Source organism: Lytechinus variegatus, chromosome 7 (assembly GCF_018143015.1).
Source record: "Lytechinus variegatus isolate NC3 chromosome 7, Lvar_3.0, whole genome shotgun sequence".
NCBI lineage: Eukaryota > Metazoa > Echinodermata > Echinoidea > Temnopleuroida > Toxopneustidae > Lytechinus > Lytechinus variegatus.
The window spans coordinates 35,256,607-35,275,564 of record NC_054746.1 but is presented as its reverse complement, the minus strand read 5'-3'; the positions used below and the strand labels follow the sequence as shown (position 1 = coordinate 35,275,564).

At 34.1% G+C, this 18,958-nt stretch overlaps 2 protein-coding genes and 1 non-coding gene across 4 annotated transcripts in view; 1 reads left to right on the top strand and 2 right to left on the bottom strand.

The window, feature by feature from the left end:
• LOC121419116 (exportin-5-like) overlaps positions 1–18,958 on the bottom strand; it is a 59,654-nt gene that overhangs the window by 4,497 nt on the left and 36,199 nt on the right. The window contains exons 16-26 of one of the 2 annotated variants that reach the window (XM_041613433.1): positions 11,505–11,594; positions 9,126–9,325; positions 8,078–8,246; positions 7,079–7,194; positions 6,105–6,205; positions 4,992–5,079; positions 4,108–4,244; positions 3,598–3,742; positions 2,472–2,569; positions 2,030–2,205; positions 1,217–1,321 (exon numbers count right to left, since the gene is read on the bottom strand). In XM_041613433.1, coding sequence (XP_041469367.1) covers positions 1,217–1,321; positions 2,030–2,205; positions 2,472–2,569; positions 3,598–3,742; positions 4,108–4,244; positions 4,992–5,079; positions 6,105–6,205; positions 7,079–7,194; positions 8,078–8,246; positions 9,126–9,325; positions 11,505–11,594 — 1,425 coding nt within the window. The remainder of the gene's footprint in view (positions 1–1,216; positions 1,322–2,029; positions 2,206–2,471; positions 2,570–3,597; positions 3,743–4,107; positions 4,245–4,991; positions 5,080–6,104; positions 6,206–7,078; positions 7,195–8,077; positions 8,247–9,125; positions 9,326–11,504; positions 11,595–18,958) is intronic. The other variant, XM_041613434.1, reaches the window with a different exon arrangement.
• Positions 10,358–10,539, bottom strand: LOC121419462. Its single transcript, XR_005970602.1, has one exon. It is a non-coding gene; the product is annotated as a small nucleolar RNA SNORA23 (small nucleolar RNA).
• Positions 15,855–17,571, top strand: LOC121419119. Its single transcript, XM_041613437.1, has one exon. It carries the CDS (start codon positions 16,059–16,061, stop codon positions 17,019–17,021), a length of 963 nt encoding a protein of 320 aa, XP_041469371.1. The 5' UTR covers positions 15,855–16,058; the 3' UTR covers positions 17,022–17,571.

Genomic DNA, 18,958 nt, shown 5'->3' with positions numbered 1-18,958 from the left:
TTTTCATGCTGTGTCAAGTCAAAAGGACGAAATCAAACTGACAGTATGAAAGATTTATCATACATTTCCCTTGCACTTTTAGTCATTTGGAGTAAAACGGATACATTCAAGCATTTTGTGACAATTTTGCCACCCAAACTGAAATTTCAACACTCAATAAGCACAACCTTTACCCTATTTATGCCAGCTGGATCTGAGGACATAACTGAATCTGAACAAAAGTTTATATCAGACATCTCCAGCATTTTTTTCACTAAGTTTTTATCATTAAAAGTTGGTTTACATTTCATTTTTCATTTAATACTTGTTTCTCCACACTTTTCCCAAGCTTAGCAATGATTAACAAAATGAAAATCAAGCTTAAGCCATTCCATGTAAATCACAGCTCAGTGTAAAGCAAATATCGTCACGATGGCCTCGGTGTGTGGGGGAGTGGGGTGGGGCAAAATGCACTCTTCGAAGTGTTTTGGGCAAGGAAACAAGTCAAACAATGTAGAAGATATCTTCAAATCAATTTCACTAGCTAAATTCCATGTGTTCTTCATGATTAAGGTCTACTTTCATTCGCATAACTATTTCAAATTTCTGCGCAAATCATTTTTCACTAACTTCAAAAGTGGTGCTCACTCAGGCGGAAATATTTTTCGACAGTTACATCGTCATTTGCTTTAATGGACCTGTACCAATGTTAAAATGTGGAACAATCTTCAGGATATTACAAATGTATAATTTTACAGGATTTTTTCAAAGTGTAAACTTTTTTTTGATACGCACTGTATATATATATATATATATATACAGATGTAATATAAAAAATTAATGATATAGTCATAGTGTAGTGGTCCACCTGCATTCCCCCAATCAGTTATATCGGTAGGAGAGACCTGCGGGTCATAGTGATTCAGTTCGCTTTTCGCCTCCCAGGCACAGGTGATGCCAAACAAATAATAATAATAGTGTAAGCACTGGATCAATAATATCAACAATATTTATAAGTCACTAAACAAAACGACAATTTGAAGGAATGCAGGAGATCACTATGGTGAATGATTAAGCTTGATAATAATTGGGAGACCTCAATAGAATATCTGGAAAGTGTATTTGGAGACATCAGAGGATAATGGTCCGATAGCTAGCTGGAGTGGAGAAAGCCAATGAATAGTCTATATTCATAACAATCCTGAATCAAGTTTATCTAGAATAAAATGGAACCCACCTCTTGTACAATGAGCCATGAGAGACGACATGCCTTCATACAAACACCACTATCAGGCCAAGACATTGCTGCATATATACAGGTTACTATGCTCTCACACAGCCTCTGCGATGAAACAAGATATTTTATTCTAATTAATAAGAAATATATTCATTCTTTTTGGAGTAATTTCAATTCAAAATGCTCAATGTGCCTAAAAAATGGGGGAAAAGAATGTCTTAAGACAGGTATTAAAAAAATTTGGGAATATTTCGTTTTTTAGACCTACTATTCATAACTTCATTCCACACAAGAACACCATTATTCGATTGATCTCTAATAGTAATATTTCCGAATAATTGCTCAGGCTTTCACTAGTTATACTGTAATTCCTGAGGATATTACAATATGAGACTTCCACCATATTACTCTTACTCATAATTATCAAATATAATAATAATAATTGGCATTTATATAGCGCTTTATCAATATACGTCTGTTCAAAGTGCTTCACAAGTATTACCCGGTCACTGGATTCATAGCATTTCAAGCAGCCTGTTAGGCGCACACTTGCCACAATGACGGTTGTTTCCTATCGGTACCCAATTAGCACCTGGGTGAGAGTCTTGTCAAAGGGTGTGAGGCCATGGTAGGATTCGAACACACGACCCTGTGATTACAAGGTGAGAGTCAGAACCGCTACATCACGGCGCTCATGGCATACTATTTTCAGGTATCAGAATGAGCACCTCAAAATACATAAATGTAATCAAATAACTTCTTACTGAAAATGTACTTCTATATCCCACAATATATCATGAAAGTTTGCCATGCCTCATTTTGCAAGATGATCTTCCCGAGTTCACTGATGGTTGTAGGTTCTGACCGGCCGCTATTCCCTCCTCCACTGTCACCCTGTTCCATTGCTTCTTCAGTCTCCATATCTAGCTCTCCTCCTCCTCCTTCCTCCTTCTTACCTGATGCTGTCCTATTGTTCCAACATAGATTTCCTGACAAAACAAAACAAGTTTCATAATAATCATCAGGTTTAAGTTACTAAAGCAGAATGCATGCACATGCAGCTTGTCGTAAATAAGTATGTGATTTAACTCATAATGTGCAGAAGTGAAATTTGGCACAGGGAAATACTCCTTAATTTATGTGCAATATCCTAGCATGATAAAGAACTAATCTTTACACATCAAATCAAAACTTTAAACCACCTAATAACAAGTGATGTTTCAAGAGATATCTAGTGCATAATATCTCAACCTACCTAAAAGTTCCATGAATTCCTTCGTAACTGTTCTAATTAGGTAATCTTCTACAACCTCTTGTGTTTCTTGCTCATCACTTTGTTCCTCTGTCGCTTCACTGTTTGGAAATAAATCAGAATACATTCCATTACATTTATCCAATCGCAGAGCAAGATGGGAAAAATTCTAGGACATCCCAAAATGAGTGAAGAACACAAGTTATTTCTCATACCTTTTGATCATGAAATTTCTCTTAAGAGCACTCCAAAAGAATTAGAAAAATACAGTACATGCCTCATTAAATGGATCATTTCATCTTTCAACTCATGAAGTATTCTGTCCATTGCACTCATAAACATTCATTATTTGTTTTAAATGACACCTAAAATTAGATTTATGTCATTTGACACTTACAAATTTGAATAAAAGTGCATTCAGTCCAAAAGCAGTTTGTTGATTAATGACCGACATTGCAAACACACGTTTGAGCGCTTAGTGGTCTTGGCGCGCGTGCAATGGACAAAATCATATGTTTCCCAAATTGCATAGATGGTGACGTCATTGTAAAATGGGCTGAATGATCAATATCAAACAACCAATTACATGACAAGGAATTATCTAGGTGCCATATAATTATACATGATAGTACAATCAAATGAAAATATTGGTGTTAAATTGATCAAAATATTGATTGCCAGATTGATTTAATCAACCATAACTTTTTGTAAGATGGGGTCAAAATTACCTTGGGCAAAAAATAGTGAGCCTTAATATCCCTAATTCTCTTGCTGAGAAATGGGGTTGATATTGCTAAAAATAAGAAATTATATGAGTCTCAGAAAAAAAAATGGGGATGATTTTGCTTGAAAGAGGTGGAAATGGTATTTCCGAAATTCCCACAGAAGTATGTGTTAGAAGTATCAAGAGAAATGGGAATATCTTTCGAATCAAGAGCTAAAAATGGACAAAATTCATATTCGTTCCTACAATTTCAAAATAGTAAGTCAGTCAGTATCAAGAAAAATAGGAATATTTTCAAAACAAGTGCTAAAAATTGACAAAATTCATATTCGCTTCTACAATTTCAAAATAGTAAGTCAGTCTTCCTTGACAAATCTATATGAAATTGATGGTTCATAGACCAACCTTGATTCAGCCCTCTGAAGAATAATGGCCCATTGATGATTCAGCCTGGGAACCATATATGAAGTTAGGCCAGTCATTACTGGGACCAGAACTGACTGCCAGCATTCTTTGGGACAGGCTTGAACAAATGACTTGGTCACAACACGTAAGAAAGGAGCAATGGTTAAGGAATATGAATTCAAAATAGAGAAACATAGATTAAAAATAGAAATATAGATTGAAAAATATGAATATAGGTTTAAAAATATGAACATACTTTCAGAATAGGAATACTCTTTCAAAGTAGGTGAAAATATTTTCAAAATAGTAATATAGATCCAAAATATAAATACATTTTTAGAATAGGAGTATCCTACCAAAATAGGAATAAGGTTCCAAACCAGGAAAATGATCCTAAAATATGATTAGAGGTTTCATAATAGGAATACAGCAATAATTTGATAAACAGTATACTATATTTCAGAGCTCTATACATAATGATATAAGTACTAAAATGTCAAGAAAGGATATGAATGATATGCCTTAGCCTGTAGTCCGGTAAATGATGGAGGTTGGTGAAAATAGATTCTAGAAGTTGACTGGACAGACCATCAGCTGTAAAGAACTCATAACCAAGACTCTGGAAACAGTCCGAGAATAGGTGACATCTAAGGTATATACAAAGAGAAAACTTTTTTCAATTTTAATTTTGGACCCATATGAAGATATAATGATTCCTGGACTATAACAGCAACAAATTCTAGCATACTACTAAAAAAAAACTTTCATTTTTTTTTCATAAGTGTGCATCCAATCATCAAATGATAAAGGTCAGTTCCTCGGAGTAAATAACCATATTTTGATGAAAGTCTCTCTTAATATTACTAATCTCCCCCAAAGTGTAGATCAATATTCCAGTTTATTAATATGTTACATGAAAGTGTATGTTCTCAAACTGTTATGGTTAATAGAATAGGAAATAAAAATGTGTTTTCACAGAAATATTGTACAACTTGTGTGAAAATCACTCTGGTCAGGATTCTGAAAGAGAGAGAAAACTGAATACCTTCAACTGTAAATTCAAATTTGAAAAAAAATCTGTGGATGAACAAATATTAATGGGTCCCTACACTTCGGAAACATTTAAAAGTCAGATGATATTCTAACATTCCCATTTTTCATCTTTTACCAAATCTTTAGTCAGGCTTTCATGGACATCTACATAATTATATGTAAAAATAAACACAACCAAATACACAGGGTTTAAGTTAATCCTAGGCCTTGCTTTATAAAGAGTTGATATCAAAATTAATTCCAACTACCAAGATTAAGCTTAATTGTGAAAAATAAAATATAAATTTGCAATTAATTTGTATCAATATGATAAAAAGATGGAGCCGTGACTCTAAACTTACGTAGTTTCATAGATGACAGTGAGAAAGATTTGAACTTTCTCCACAACAGGTTTGTTTGCAGGGATCTCAGTACTGTTACCTAATAAACCTGATAAACAATAAGCATAAAGAAAGAATACTAATTTTGAAACAAGTGACAAAATAATTATGATATTCTTTAATATACATAGGCAAGCTACATAAGCTTTTATAAGCGAGGAGGAGTTGAATTATGAAATATTGCGATGAAATTCAAAGTTTTGTGATTTACAATGCATCAATATAACACAGCATTGATCAGGACTCTGTTGCAATCAAACTCAACTCTAAAAATCAAATGCAATTAATTTTCAACCGATCAAAAACATGCATTTCGGAGAGATGTTTGATATATTTTTTAGTTGTTTTAATAACGCAAGTATTTCTGCAACAGGCCTCTGATCATTCTAATGGAATGCTCTATACCACATACATGAATGAAACAATGAGCCTATATGCAAGATATCATGTGTGCAGTGGCATTTAAGCCTTGTTCAAAAGTGGTGCAACAGCAATCATTAGCATCTTTCGTAGTGTCCAATAGAGTGAGAACCTGAATCATCCACTTATGCAAATCACTGCATATTTCAAGTGCCAAAATAGTCTTAAGTAACATAGATGGACAAATGTGTATGAACAAAATGAAAACAAATAATGATGTTCCTATTTCTTTGATTCTCATTGCAGTTCACTCTTTAGTGACCAATTGAATTTTCATGGCAGTCTTGATTAACGGGCTTACTAGCATCACAAAAATCAATGCCTGTAGACATACAGGTCAAGAATCAACCATTCCTGTGTACCAGGAATACAAAGGACATTCAATTACTTCGACAAATATCACTTTACAATAATCTTTGACTCATTACACCCGCATTCCATCAAAATCAAACTCCAATTGCGAATGATCTAAAACTGTGTATGGATGAGCGGAAGATTATACATGGATCAAGAACTAATATCATTTAATGATCGGTGTATAATATCCTATCAACCTGATGAAAATCTTATCAAAAAACATAGCAATCTTAATTTTACATTATCATAATAATAACAATCCTCTTTGACACAGTGTTAGCATGCACCCTGCCTCACCTAAGATTGTATTCCTCTCATTTTCAGTCATGTTGAATGATCTAGTATACTCTGGACACACCTTAGCTCTGCATTCAGGAGACCACATAGCATTCAACGTTCTGTCAAACGAGAAATTAATAAATCAAGAAGAGTTTCACACACAGTCTAAAGGGAGTACTTTGAAAGCTCCTAACATGCTGCTGTCAACAACTGACACACACACAAAAATACACATAAACCCCAAAGCACTGCAATTTACCTGGTACATTGTGAGGGAACAATTTTCCATAAAGTAAAAGAAACCTCATAATTTTTAAGCTAGAGGATATAAATGTTTTATGATAATGACTTTCATTGTTGGATGAAAGAGTTGGTGAAGTTGTAGGCTTGAACCCCAGCCAAAAAGAAAATTCCTTGCAATTTATCTACAGTGTATAAACACAATGATTATAAGTTCTGCATTGAATGCTGATATTGTTGTAGGAGTCTGAAAACCCCATCTTACAAATAATACATGATGTAGCATCATTGGTGAAAGTTTGTATTATGAGGGTAAAGTACCTTAAGTCTAGTGTTTATTGCTCTAATAAAATCCTGCAAAATACAAAGAATCGTGACAAATTGGTTAGTTCCATGTAGCTAGGCCCTAAAGAATAGGAAATCAGTGAATTTAAGTTCAGTGTTGGTGTTCACAAGCTTTGGCCAATTGTTTTTATTATCATTGTTTGAGCTGTCAGTATTGGGGATGTTTGTCTTGAAAAAATATATTTGGAAGGACATAAAGACAAGGGCATTTCTTCTCACGTTTAGTCTTCAGGTGTATTTACTACCTGAAGTATATTGCGAGGTCCCGTAAAGACAGTGAATCTATCGTCAAGGAAATTTTCATTTGCAGTATATGATATATGAACAATATGAAGGGAATAGAGTGATAAACCTATACTAAATTCACCAGAAATGTCATAAAACAGATATTGAGAGATCCTCCTTACCTGGCAAGTGTGAATAAATTTGGCAAGATAGGTAAGATGTGAGGGGTACTGGGGTTCTTGTAGATTGGTGCACCACTTGGTAGATGACCACTGATAAACCCACCAGATTTAGCAACCTAGAAAGACAAGAATAATGGGAACTGTATGGTAGTATCTCAAGCATCACGAGGAAAAGTTATTGGGTGTTGCGACATGCACCTGTTCCAAGCAACATGGGGATGATAGGAAAAGATTCAGCGGTTGGAGCCCTTTCAGATGGTGACATTAAAGGTCAGTCCTAGACGTAAATAATCATGTTTGATTGATACATTTCTGTATAAACTCAATCAAACATACACACACACAAATAAAAAGCTGATTCACAGACATAGGAACATGAGAATGTATACTGTCACTTGAAAAGAAATCGCACATTAAAGCATATTCACACCACTGATAATGAAGATTTTGAGTCATCAAAGTAGTATTCAGATCAACATCATTGAAAACAAAAGCCTGGACATCAGCATTACAAGAGCTAAAATAATCAACATTCAACCAGCCATTAAAATCTGTTCAACTTTATTAGAAGTGGTATGTAATATGTTTTTTTATATAAGTGGTATATAATATGTTTTTTTATATAAGTGGTATATAATATGTTTTTTCATATAGTTTATCTGACTGTTGTAAATAGTGTTTATAAGCTGCCCTTCAACAATCTGGGTTGACAAGTCTGGCTTTAAAATATACACAAATACTACTATCATCATTAACATCATTATTCAGAATAATTCAGAATTCAAAAGTGGAAAATTGAATGAAAAGAAGTAAGAACAAGTCTGTACATTAATTGTGAGATTACAATCCATCAATGTCATAAAAATATTTTCAACTTCCTCTCCACTACATGTATCTATATCACCATGCAAACCTTCAAAGAACGTTTAATACTCCTTTTTAAGATCAAATATTTGAGCTACAAGCGGAAGTAAGGAACTATAATGATTGAGCTCTGACCTGTGGGTCTGATGGCCAGCAGCACCTCTTGACGACAGCTTGGCTGGTAGAGATACAGTTGAAGATCTGGGCACGGTTCTTGTTGTAGACATCCTCCTGGTTTGGTTGAGCAGTGCTAGGATGATCTAAACCTATGTTGTGGATGAAAGACTCGGGAGATTGAATCATCCTAGTAACAAAAAGAAGAAAAAAAAGAAATATAAAAAAGATCAAGGTAGTTTTTACACATGGAATTCCATTTCTATTAGAAAAGGACTTCCACAATGATTCCTGTCTGAGATAGACAAGAGCATTACAAGGTCTGACAAATATCTAGATTTAAAGAAAAAAGTCTTCAACTTGATGATGCTGAAGCTAAAAAGGGATGGAAAATGATTTATCAAGAACAAGACAAGTAGTGAGTTCATGGCCAACATTTCAGAGTCAAATGACGATGTGGGTAATACATTTGGCCTTCAAAGCAGTGTTCATATACATTCTGATTTTGCCAGAGGACAAGAATTTTACTGCAAATTGACACCAAACAATTATCTCTTCTACACTGATGAGAATGAACTTTGATGCTCTGAAAGGTGTGACACTGAAAGTTAAAAAGAGAAAATGCTGACAAAGAAAATGGCGGCTGCATGCACAAGATTACAGCATTTCTGAAAGCCCATTAGATCTGCTTGAATACAAGATCCTGGATGATTTTGGCTGCGAGCAACATCTAAAGCTCCAGAAGGATCACTTTGCAAGATTACATGAAAAATCTGAAAATTTGTGTACAAAACAAATGGAGAGTTGTCCTCAAAATCAGCCATTTTGAAGCATGTTTGCCAATTTGAGAATGCCAGAGAATCCCAATAAAATGCATGACTTTTCAAACTTCCATAACTCTCATATTTTACAACCAACTTATTCTACTATTTACAATAATTGATTTTCTCCTTGGGTAATGATTTCCTTTCATGAATAAAAGATACCAAAGTCTTCATAAAATCTAATTCAAATCAACAAAACTTGACATAATTGCCTCCTCTGGGTAAGTAAATTTAGATTGACCTACTCTGTGATGTGAGGCGACAGCCAGACTTCTGTGATGGGTTGCATGATCTCAGCAATGAGGGCGCTCTGACGATTCCAGTCATGGAGTCCGTTATTAATGAGTATAAGTGCCTCGCTGAGTGTCACCCTCTCGAGCTGGGTAAGCTGTTCGGGATCAGAGCTTAACGTCTGAACTTGGGTGTAGATCTTCTCAAAATGGGGCTGCAAAAAGAAGATATATATATATATATACATGTAGATAAAATTTGGATTAAAAGGTTCAAATATGATGACTCTGAGAGTGATAATAAGAGTAAATAATAATGGTGATGATGGGGAGAGAAGGATAATGATAAAAACAATATAATAATAATAATGCTATATTTTACCCAGGCTAGCCACTTAAGTTCTAAAAAAAATGCTCTCCCAATATGATAATGTTACTATTACCCTGGTTTTACCACGGCTACCTTGATCGGGCGCTCGAGCACTGGTCAATAACATTGATAATAAGGAAGATGATTACAATATCGGTAATGATTACAAGGAAAAAATGTATAGTCATAAACATGATTATGATTTTGATTATGATTCTAATTATTATTATCATTATTTATTTTTACTTATTATTTGTACTGCACTTTTCCCATTAGGCCCAAAGCACTTACAATGAATTAATTAAATGTAATATTTTAATATTTTAATTAATTAAATGTAATATTTTAAATAATTATGACGATGACACAAAATGACAAAGCGATTATCTCTCCCTTTGCCTCAAACTCGGGACTGCCTCTGGTGATTCATGGCAGTTTATGGGCCAGCTCTAGTTAATCAAGAGAACATTACAAATTATGAAAATCATTTTCCCTGACACCATTTGGGATAAGTCATGCATAAATCATAGCATACAGTCATTTTAACAAAGGGCAAAGAAGAGAGAATAAGTTATAAAAAAAAGACCACAAAAAGGGGAGGGGGAGGTTATTTTATCAAGTACTTCTAAAGCCTTTGCATCCGATTGGCTGGGAGTTAATTTGTCAATCATATTAAACAAAACAAAACACACACATACAAACAAAAAGCATAGAACACACTTCTCAACTGAAATTGAAATGATATGAAGTAGAAGTGGAATAGCAAATGAGTAGGTACATTAGCATTTAAAATCTTAGCACATTTAATAACAAACTTTTAAATTAACTAGAATGCAAAGATTCTCAAATGAGAACAGAATATTGCTTCACATAAAGGAAATGTTTGAGGGTTCGGAGGCCAGTGTATGTTTGGTAACAATGAGGTCACTTCATAACACTGGTACTATGTACCTCTGCATTATTCTATGGCTAGGTGAGGTGTACAGAGGCAGTGTAACAAACCAACAAAACGTTGGATGTCATACTGCACAACAAGGATAGATCCTAGAATGTTTCCTCAAGCCAAGTTAAAGGGTACTCTAGGCTGAAATTATATGATTTGAACAGATAAAGTACGATCAGACAAACAAAACACTGAAAATGTCATTAAATTTGGACAAGGTATAACAAAGTTATGACATTTCAAAGTTTTGCATTGTTTTAGTGAAACAGTTTTATACATGTCTTCATGAATAATCGATGGGTAAGCTAATGTTGTATCCCCATGTATTCTTTTATTTTTATTATATAATTTATAAAAAACTTTGTCCATCAAGAATAAAAATAATTAGATTGAAAAATGATTTAATGTATAAGATAAATGTTGCAATTTATTTCACTACAAAGGTCACATATCATATGCACATGTATGAAAATATGAAATAATTATGATTTCATGTAATTCCATAAGAAAAAAAAGGGGGAAATGACATCAGTCCATCTATTGAATATCATGATGTTGTGCATTTCTACAAAAGTACTGGCAAACTTAAGAATTCCATAGCATCGACATTTGTATTTTGATTAAATTTTCAGCATTTTGCTTGGTGAACAATAATTTAGAAAATTATTTTCAGCCCAGAGTACCCCTTTAAATATCCTTTACATTATGAATGAAAACATGTTTTTCTGTCTATTTTTGAGTTGAGAGCTTGATAGCAAAATCACATAAAATATAAGCATAGGGAGAAAATATATAAAAGCTTCATTGTATTTCCAATGTTGTATGACCCATTGCTTGTGAAATTGAGCAGATTAACTTTCACTAATTATATAATTCCCATAATTTTACAATCATATATGAGAGAAAATACGATTTCAAATTTGAGTAGTGGAAGCTGTTCTAAAAGCTCTGTACCATTTGGGGCTAAAAAAAATTGAAACTGAGCAAGTCCCAATCACACACGATTCAATGGTTTATATAAAAGATTTTTTTTATTTTGCTACCGTATGTCTAGTAGAAGATTGAGGAAAGCTTCACATACCAGCATGAGTGTCTGATGATCTCTACACATCTTAACCATGGCTGAGCAGGCATGCCGTCTGACATTCTGTACGGATCGAGTCCTTGTCTTCTGAGAACAGAGCAAAAACAAATACAGTATTAGCCCCCTAGAAATAATCTACTTGATAGTCAAATAATAACAGCTGAAAATTCAGGTATATAGTGCATTTATGCAAAAATATCAAGATATTTGATTATTTGTAAGTAATTAATACACATCCAATACTTGAAAACCAGTCAGGCAAGTATGGAAAGAATTATCTGATAGTTAAAAACAAACTTTGTTGAATAATATGAAGAAGTGTTAGGTTAGTTTTATTAACTTGTTCATTCTATTATATTATCAGTGGTGAGCACTGGGAAAACCATGAGTACTGTGGTACTAGACTTTAAAAAAAAAAAGGAGATTTTGAGTGCATAATACATGTGGATTTGGATTGATTTGGATGTCTGAGAACACCTATGGTAAGAACTGATTTCTTGATCATCATCTGCAGTCAAACCATTGAAAGTAATATCAAATCAAATCACTTTGAGACAGGTTCTACTCAATTCCATAGAGTTAGAATCTTGCATAGGATTGTTCAACTGTTATCATGTTATCAAGTGTAGTATCCTAATCAATCATCACTGGTATATGGAAATTCTGTTTGCGCCATAATGCATGAGTATGAATGAAATAAAAAGTGCATTATTATCAGTTTTTCATTCCATTTTCTCCATCGCATTCAGTGATTTCAGTCACAATAAAATTTGTTTGTTTTCACAATCGCATCGCGAACAGTAGTGAGGTGTGCGGTGACCTTTATACTCTTCATTATTCAACCTCATGACATGAACTTGCCTTTTTAAATAACAAAAACAAACAAAATACAAGTTTGCCATGACTTCTGTCAAAAGACTATGTTTTTCACTCTTTTTTCTATTCTTTATCTAACAGCATTATGCTTGTTTGATTTTTCTTTTTTTAAGAATTAAAATCCTCTTATTTCTGGGGGGACTTGCCCTTTAAATTTTCTCTGGCTGTTTGATATAATCCATGCATGCTTCAAGCAATTGCATCCTGTATCATTCTCGTACGCTACTAGGCTATCATCTGTCATCTAACTTCTGAAGGTTTCAAAAGAGTGTGGTGGTTACATGGTACATCATGTATTCTTTAATGGGCATATATTAGTCCAGTAAAGTGCCCCTGAAAAACAGGCACATGATCCTTTCTAGTACCAACATATCATGCCCACAAAAGAATAAATGGTGTCTAATGAAATCACTTTATACTCTTATCTTGTGTCATGTTTGTAATGCTGGTGGAAAGAGGGATAAACAAATACATATACGGGTACAATCCATTGTTAATGCACCTGTAATCCATGAGCATTCAAATTTGGGATTATGTGTTTCATTGGATGACATTATAATATTTATCAATTTATAAGCAAAGTGAAGTGATCTTGCCAAAGTCAAAATTAAGTTGAAAGTTTTCATATGACAAAACAAATCACACATCAGGATAATCAAAAGAATCAATATAAAATGAAAGAACTAAAATGGGGAAACATGCTTCTCGCTTGATCGTTAGTTATGTGTTATTTTCTTCAAAAAATGGAATGGCTGATATAGATACAAGTTTGGAAAACTGCCAGAAGAGAAACGGCATTGGAAAATTGCGAGAATGGTGTTGGAAGACTGCTAGTCTTGCATTCAAAGCTTAATTTCATTATGCTCTGTTAGGTATGTGCATGTATAATTATGAAGGTGTAAGTATGTGACTTGTATAACAGAAGTTTGGCTCGATCTTCCAGCAAGATAACACTCACTGTACCCATTCCATTATAGGAGCGCCTTGAGCACCTAACAAGGTGGATATGTGCGCAATATAAATACCCTATATTATTATTATTAAACATATATACAAAATAATGGGGAATTGATTAGGGTGATGAAATGTGTCAGAAGCCAATAAAACAAATGACAGATGCTTAGTTTCAGACAGACTAAATACTGTAAATTTATGATTTGTGGACTTACTTAATAGTTATTTCTAAAAATTTAATACTATTTCCTGTCCAGGGGAATCATAGATATGAGCTGATTTAGAAATCTTGTATATTTCACATTGGATTTTTAGTCCTCACTCTACATATTAGATGTCTTGCTTGATAGTGAAAATCAAAAGAATATACCACTAAATTGGTCTCCTTACCAAGACTATGGGCTCAAAGGGAATGATGGGGATTCCCCAAAGTCTAGACAAAAATAGTCTTGAATTTGAAGCCTCAATTTGCTTTTTAGGAAATTGGGATATTTTTTTTTTGGTCTGTATGTCTGAGTTTCAATAAAAATAATTTCTGTAGACAACTACATGGGAGGTATGTTTTGTCTTCTCATATATTTTCCAGTCATCCCATCTTCATTTGTATATGTCTCTGGTTTAACTGTAAATGGTGGAAGAATATCAAATGAACATGCGTGTGCAATTCAAGAGGTCCCTGCATCAAAACTAACTCATGTTCCTAGAAAGATCTTTTCATACAGCCAATACCATGTACACCAATGCGCATGTACACAATGTCTGTAATACAAACTTAGTCTAAATTTGAGGTCTCAAATATCATTTGATATCATGAGGTTGTGTATTTACTTTCAGATCATTAAGTAAGAGTTATTAGACATTGCATATATTTTCCAGGGATCCCATCTTCATTTGTGTATGTCTCTGGTTTAACTGTAAATGGTGGAGGAAGATCAAATGAACATGCATGTAGCATGTGCAATTATAGAGGTCCTGCATCAAGACTAACTCATACAATTTTTCTAGAAAGATCTTCTTGTACACCGATACACATAATGTATTGTATGCGTAAGATGAAATACGGCGCGGAGGAATATCAATAAACATCAATAAACATCAAGACTGATCGCACTCTATTTATTATGTCTTCGAGCCCTTAACGAGTCTGGATCATCCCGGCAATGAGGACTTGATACTTCACAGAAAATGTTGATGTCACTGAGAGATATCAAGTTGCATTGGGCAAAAACTTGAATTGATTACATATTTTATCTTGTCATTTTGCTGGTGGTACAGCTCCACTGGAGAGAATATTGATGTCATTGAGAGAAATCAAGTTGGACTATAAACATTCACTGATTATTTTTGTGTTTCATGAAGATAAGCTCAACTTGCCGTCAAAGCACTCCCTTGATTTCTGCAGGATTACAATTGGCAGAGTGATTATTGTTTTAAGACTGGCCCAGGGGCCCAGAGCTACACCATAACAATGTGAGTACACTTTTCTTTCTTAGGCGTACAGAAAAAAAGTAAAGTAAATAATAACAAAAAAGTATATTTTTAAGAGTTTATTAATCCTATCTAGGCCGGGGGGAGCATCTGAGGCTCCCCCTCAACAATTAGCATATTTTTGCCGAGCGAAATTTTTGGACCACGCTGCTCATAGAGTTTTTACTTTTGAGTTTTACGCATCTTTCGAGACCAAATTTGTGCAGCCCGGGTATCAAATTCCTAAAATATATTTTGTAAGTGCATGTTGGATCAAAAATTTATTTTAAAAAATGATTTCTTGTACAAAGTCAAAGCAAATTATGTTTTCAACGAAAAATAAATTGATTTATTTTTTGCTGTTTATGATCTTAAAAGAGTCCCCTACAAATTCATATAAAACATTGAAAAACAAAAGGTAAACAAAACAAAGAAATACAAATTGCAAAACTCTACAAATAAGAAAATGATCTGATGATATCACAATTTTTTTCATACACATTCACTAAGAACACTACAACGAATTTCTACACCAAAAATTAGAAAAAATTTGGAGCTTTGTTTAGGGAGTCAGAGGAAAGAGTATGATTTTGCACAATTCGGCATAAATTAGCATTATCAATTAATAGCAATTTGCACGAAATAAAAGACTGTACAGTCTTGTAGATTACGTCCCAGACAACCTGTGTGCCCATTTTTGGCAATCGATATTAAGGGGGCTGCAAGGCCCCCTATCCCCCCCCCCCCACCCCTGGCCATATGATCTCCCAAAATTCAGTGGCCTAGATAGGGTTAAATTGATCTGTAGAGTGTGATGTTTTAATATGACATGATTTAGGTGCAGTTACAACTATTAATATGTGATCATAATTTTTTTTACAAGTCTTTGGAATAATTCTTTGTTTTGCTTACGGTAGTCTCAAATATCTCTCAATTCAACCATTTTTTCCAGATTGGTTGCAGTGTATTTATCCGTGAAGTACAGATTCTTCTGACATGTACTTTGAGGGCTGACTTGAGGAATTCACCAAGGAAATTTATTCTGAAATTTATTCTGAGATTTTACTTCATTTGATGAAGGGTAATCCACAACAACTCTCTTGATGCTTCAGTGGACATTGTTTTCATGACAGCAGCAGAGCTGGAACTGCACATTATTTGAAATGAACTGAGTGAGGTTGTCATCATTTTGAAGGCTGTCATCTTGAACATTGAACATAGAATTTGAAATCAGATTTTGTAGAAAAATGTAGTATGGCTATCATAATCAGTTGCCTTTTAATCCTATTCCTAAATGGCTACCAAGTCAAGGCACTGTCCTTTATGCAAGGGCAGGAAGTCAGCCTGGTTTTCCCTTACCCATGTAACAGTACAGATATCACACTAAAACAGTCAAATAGAGTCCCATTTTATAGATCTACAGCTGGGTCATCACTTTACTTGCCCCCACATCAAGCCCTGAGATTCAATGTTCAGAATAGGATTGAAATTGGAACCTGCTCTCTGGAACTTACAATAAGTGATGTCACGAGAGGTGACCAAGGGACATACATTTTGTTTGTATATAAGGATGGTCATGAACAATTTGATCATAAAGATGAAATATTGCTTCAGGTAGAGTATCCACCTGGTAAGGCATCCTGCATGGTAGGTGAAGATAAGGGTGGAGAATGGGTAGCAGTAAACTGTACAGCTAATGTGGGAAGTCTACCAGGGAGGATTGGGTGCTATCAAAATGGTTTATGGATGCCTCCCTTGACTGACCCTACAGAGACAGACTCTTTGTTGAAACAGACTATTCTCATCCAAAGATCACAGCCAGCATTTTGTTGTTCTTCTACTTTAAATGAATACAAAGAGAGATGCAAGTGCCATGATACTGCACTATTTTTAGATGATAGCAGTACTACTGTAGACCCTTGTCCTACCATTACAACACAAACATCAATATCAACTACTGTAAACAAAAGTGCAATACAAAATTACCTCTTTACAACGGCACCAACTACAGACATAAAAGACTATCACAAATCACTACTTATATATTCTCTTTTATCATCTCCTGTGGTCATTGCTTTGTTCATAGCATTGGTAATTTTACTCTATAGACAGAGAAAAATTAGCCAAGCTAACAGTAGTAAAATTAAGTTAGAAGAGAATAGTGAAGGTGATCAAGGAAGCCTTACAGAGAGGCTGAATCAAGCTCAGGAATTATAGAACTATGCATGAACTTGTCACAGAAAGGTCTGAAAATAGGCATCATCACATATCATTCATGAATAAATGAACACAAGTTTCAAAAGGGTGAAAAGCAAACATTTCTATCTCATGATTCATTAGACTTCATGATAGCCAGGTAGGAATATTTAATTTCAAGCCTTGTTCATTTGCTCCTTTTACAGAGTTGTTGATGTACTTGTACAAAAAATAGTTATACATGTAGTTTTATATGGACCTTATATGACATCTTTCCAAATGGTGGGCTTAGAATGCTCGACCTAAGAAACAAGTATCCATTTAAAACACTGATAAAAAAGTGGACTCATTATTGGACACTTTCTCTCTGGATTAACCATCATTGTCCATGGTTTCAAAGCACAGACACATAAACATCTTTGTGAAATCAGGTCCTTTTGTTTGATCAGCAATTGACATTTTATAGAGTGATTCACATTAAATCAGACAGCAATATTCTGATTATTCAATTCAATTCAATCTTTATTTCGCAAAATAGGATAAAAATACAAAGAAACATCAAATAATGTGATTAGGCTGGATCGCCAAAACATAGTATGTGGAATATAATTTCTTCATTTATTCATCTTTTCAGCCATGGTCTTTCTTTTCTTCTTACATTCATTATCACTATCCCATTCTCCTTGTAGATGGTAGGATCAGAAGCCTGTGTTAAAAAGAGTTACAACTGTTGTAACATTGCCATTGATCGCGCGATTGCACCAAAAATTGGCACCGCAGGTTGTCTAGGAGTCCCTTATTAATCAAATTCTATATTAATTTAGTTAATGAAAAAAAATTTTCTAATTGATTATGCTAATTTATGCATAATTAGTATACAAAATCATTTTTTCCCTTCAACTTCCTTAATGACGCTCCAAATGTTCAAATTTTTGGTATAGAAACTCTTTGTGGTGTTCTTAGGAAATGTACGTGAAAAATATTTGCGACATCAGATCAATTTCTTATGTATTACACTGTATTTGCAAAATGTCTTTTGGGAAATATATAAGAAGGGACTCTTAAGGAAGTCATATATGTAAACATATCTATTAATATTTTCATGTACTGTATGTAAATAACTCTGTTCATATCTTCATGTACTGCATACAGGTCTATTCCAGTTTTATGGCTGAATGTAAAAAAATGGGGGTTTCTTTTGAATTGCTTTTACAAAACGAGGTTGATTAATGAGAAAATAGAACAACAGAATATGAAGATTAAAAAATAATGTTGAATAGAATAAAAAGCATTAAAAAGTGATGGTATAATAAAGTTGCCCTAACCTTCTGAAAGAGGTGAAAAAAATTTGTATATAAACTTTGTCTTATGTAAATACCTCTGTTCATATTTTCATGTAATGTATATTACAGTTTATAGCTGAATGAAAAGAATGGTTTCTTTTGTATTGCTTTTACAAAACAAGGTTGATTCATGAGTTCAGATGAGTTCATGAGTCAGATCATATCACTCCAGTTCTCAAGGAATTACACTGGCGTTCCCTATAAGGCAAAGACTTACATACGAAGTTCTTTCCCTGGTCTTTAAACTTAAAATCAACGAGACACCTATCAGATCTTCTGAAGGCGAAGAGATCATAGACCCGGTCTCCATTCAGGAAATGTTCACCAGGTCCAACTAGTTAGAGTGAAGAGGTCCTGGGGCGACAGATCTTGTCCTGTTGCTGGTCCCCGTCTGTGGAATTCATTCCCTTTGGACATTAAGTCTTGCCAGTTAAGAGAGCTATTCCACAGCAAATTGAAATTTTACCTCATTTCCTTAATTGTTGTGGGATTAGGCCCACTTGTTATTTTGACTACAAACTTTAACTGATTGTGTATTTTTTTTCTTGTCAATTTGTTCAATTTCTGTGTATTAATTAATCTAATTTACTTGATTGTGTGCCTTGAGTGTCATCG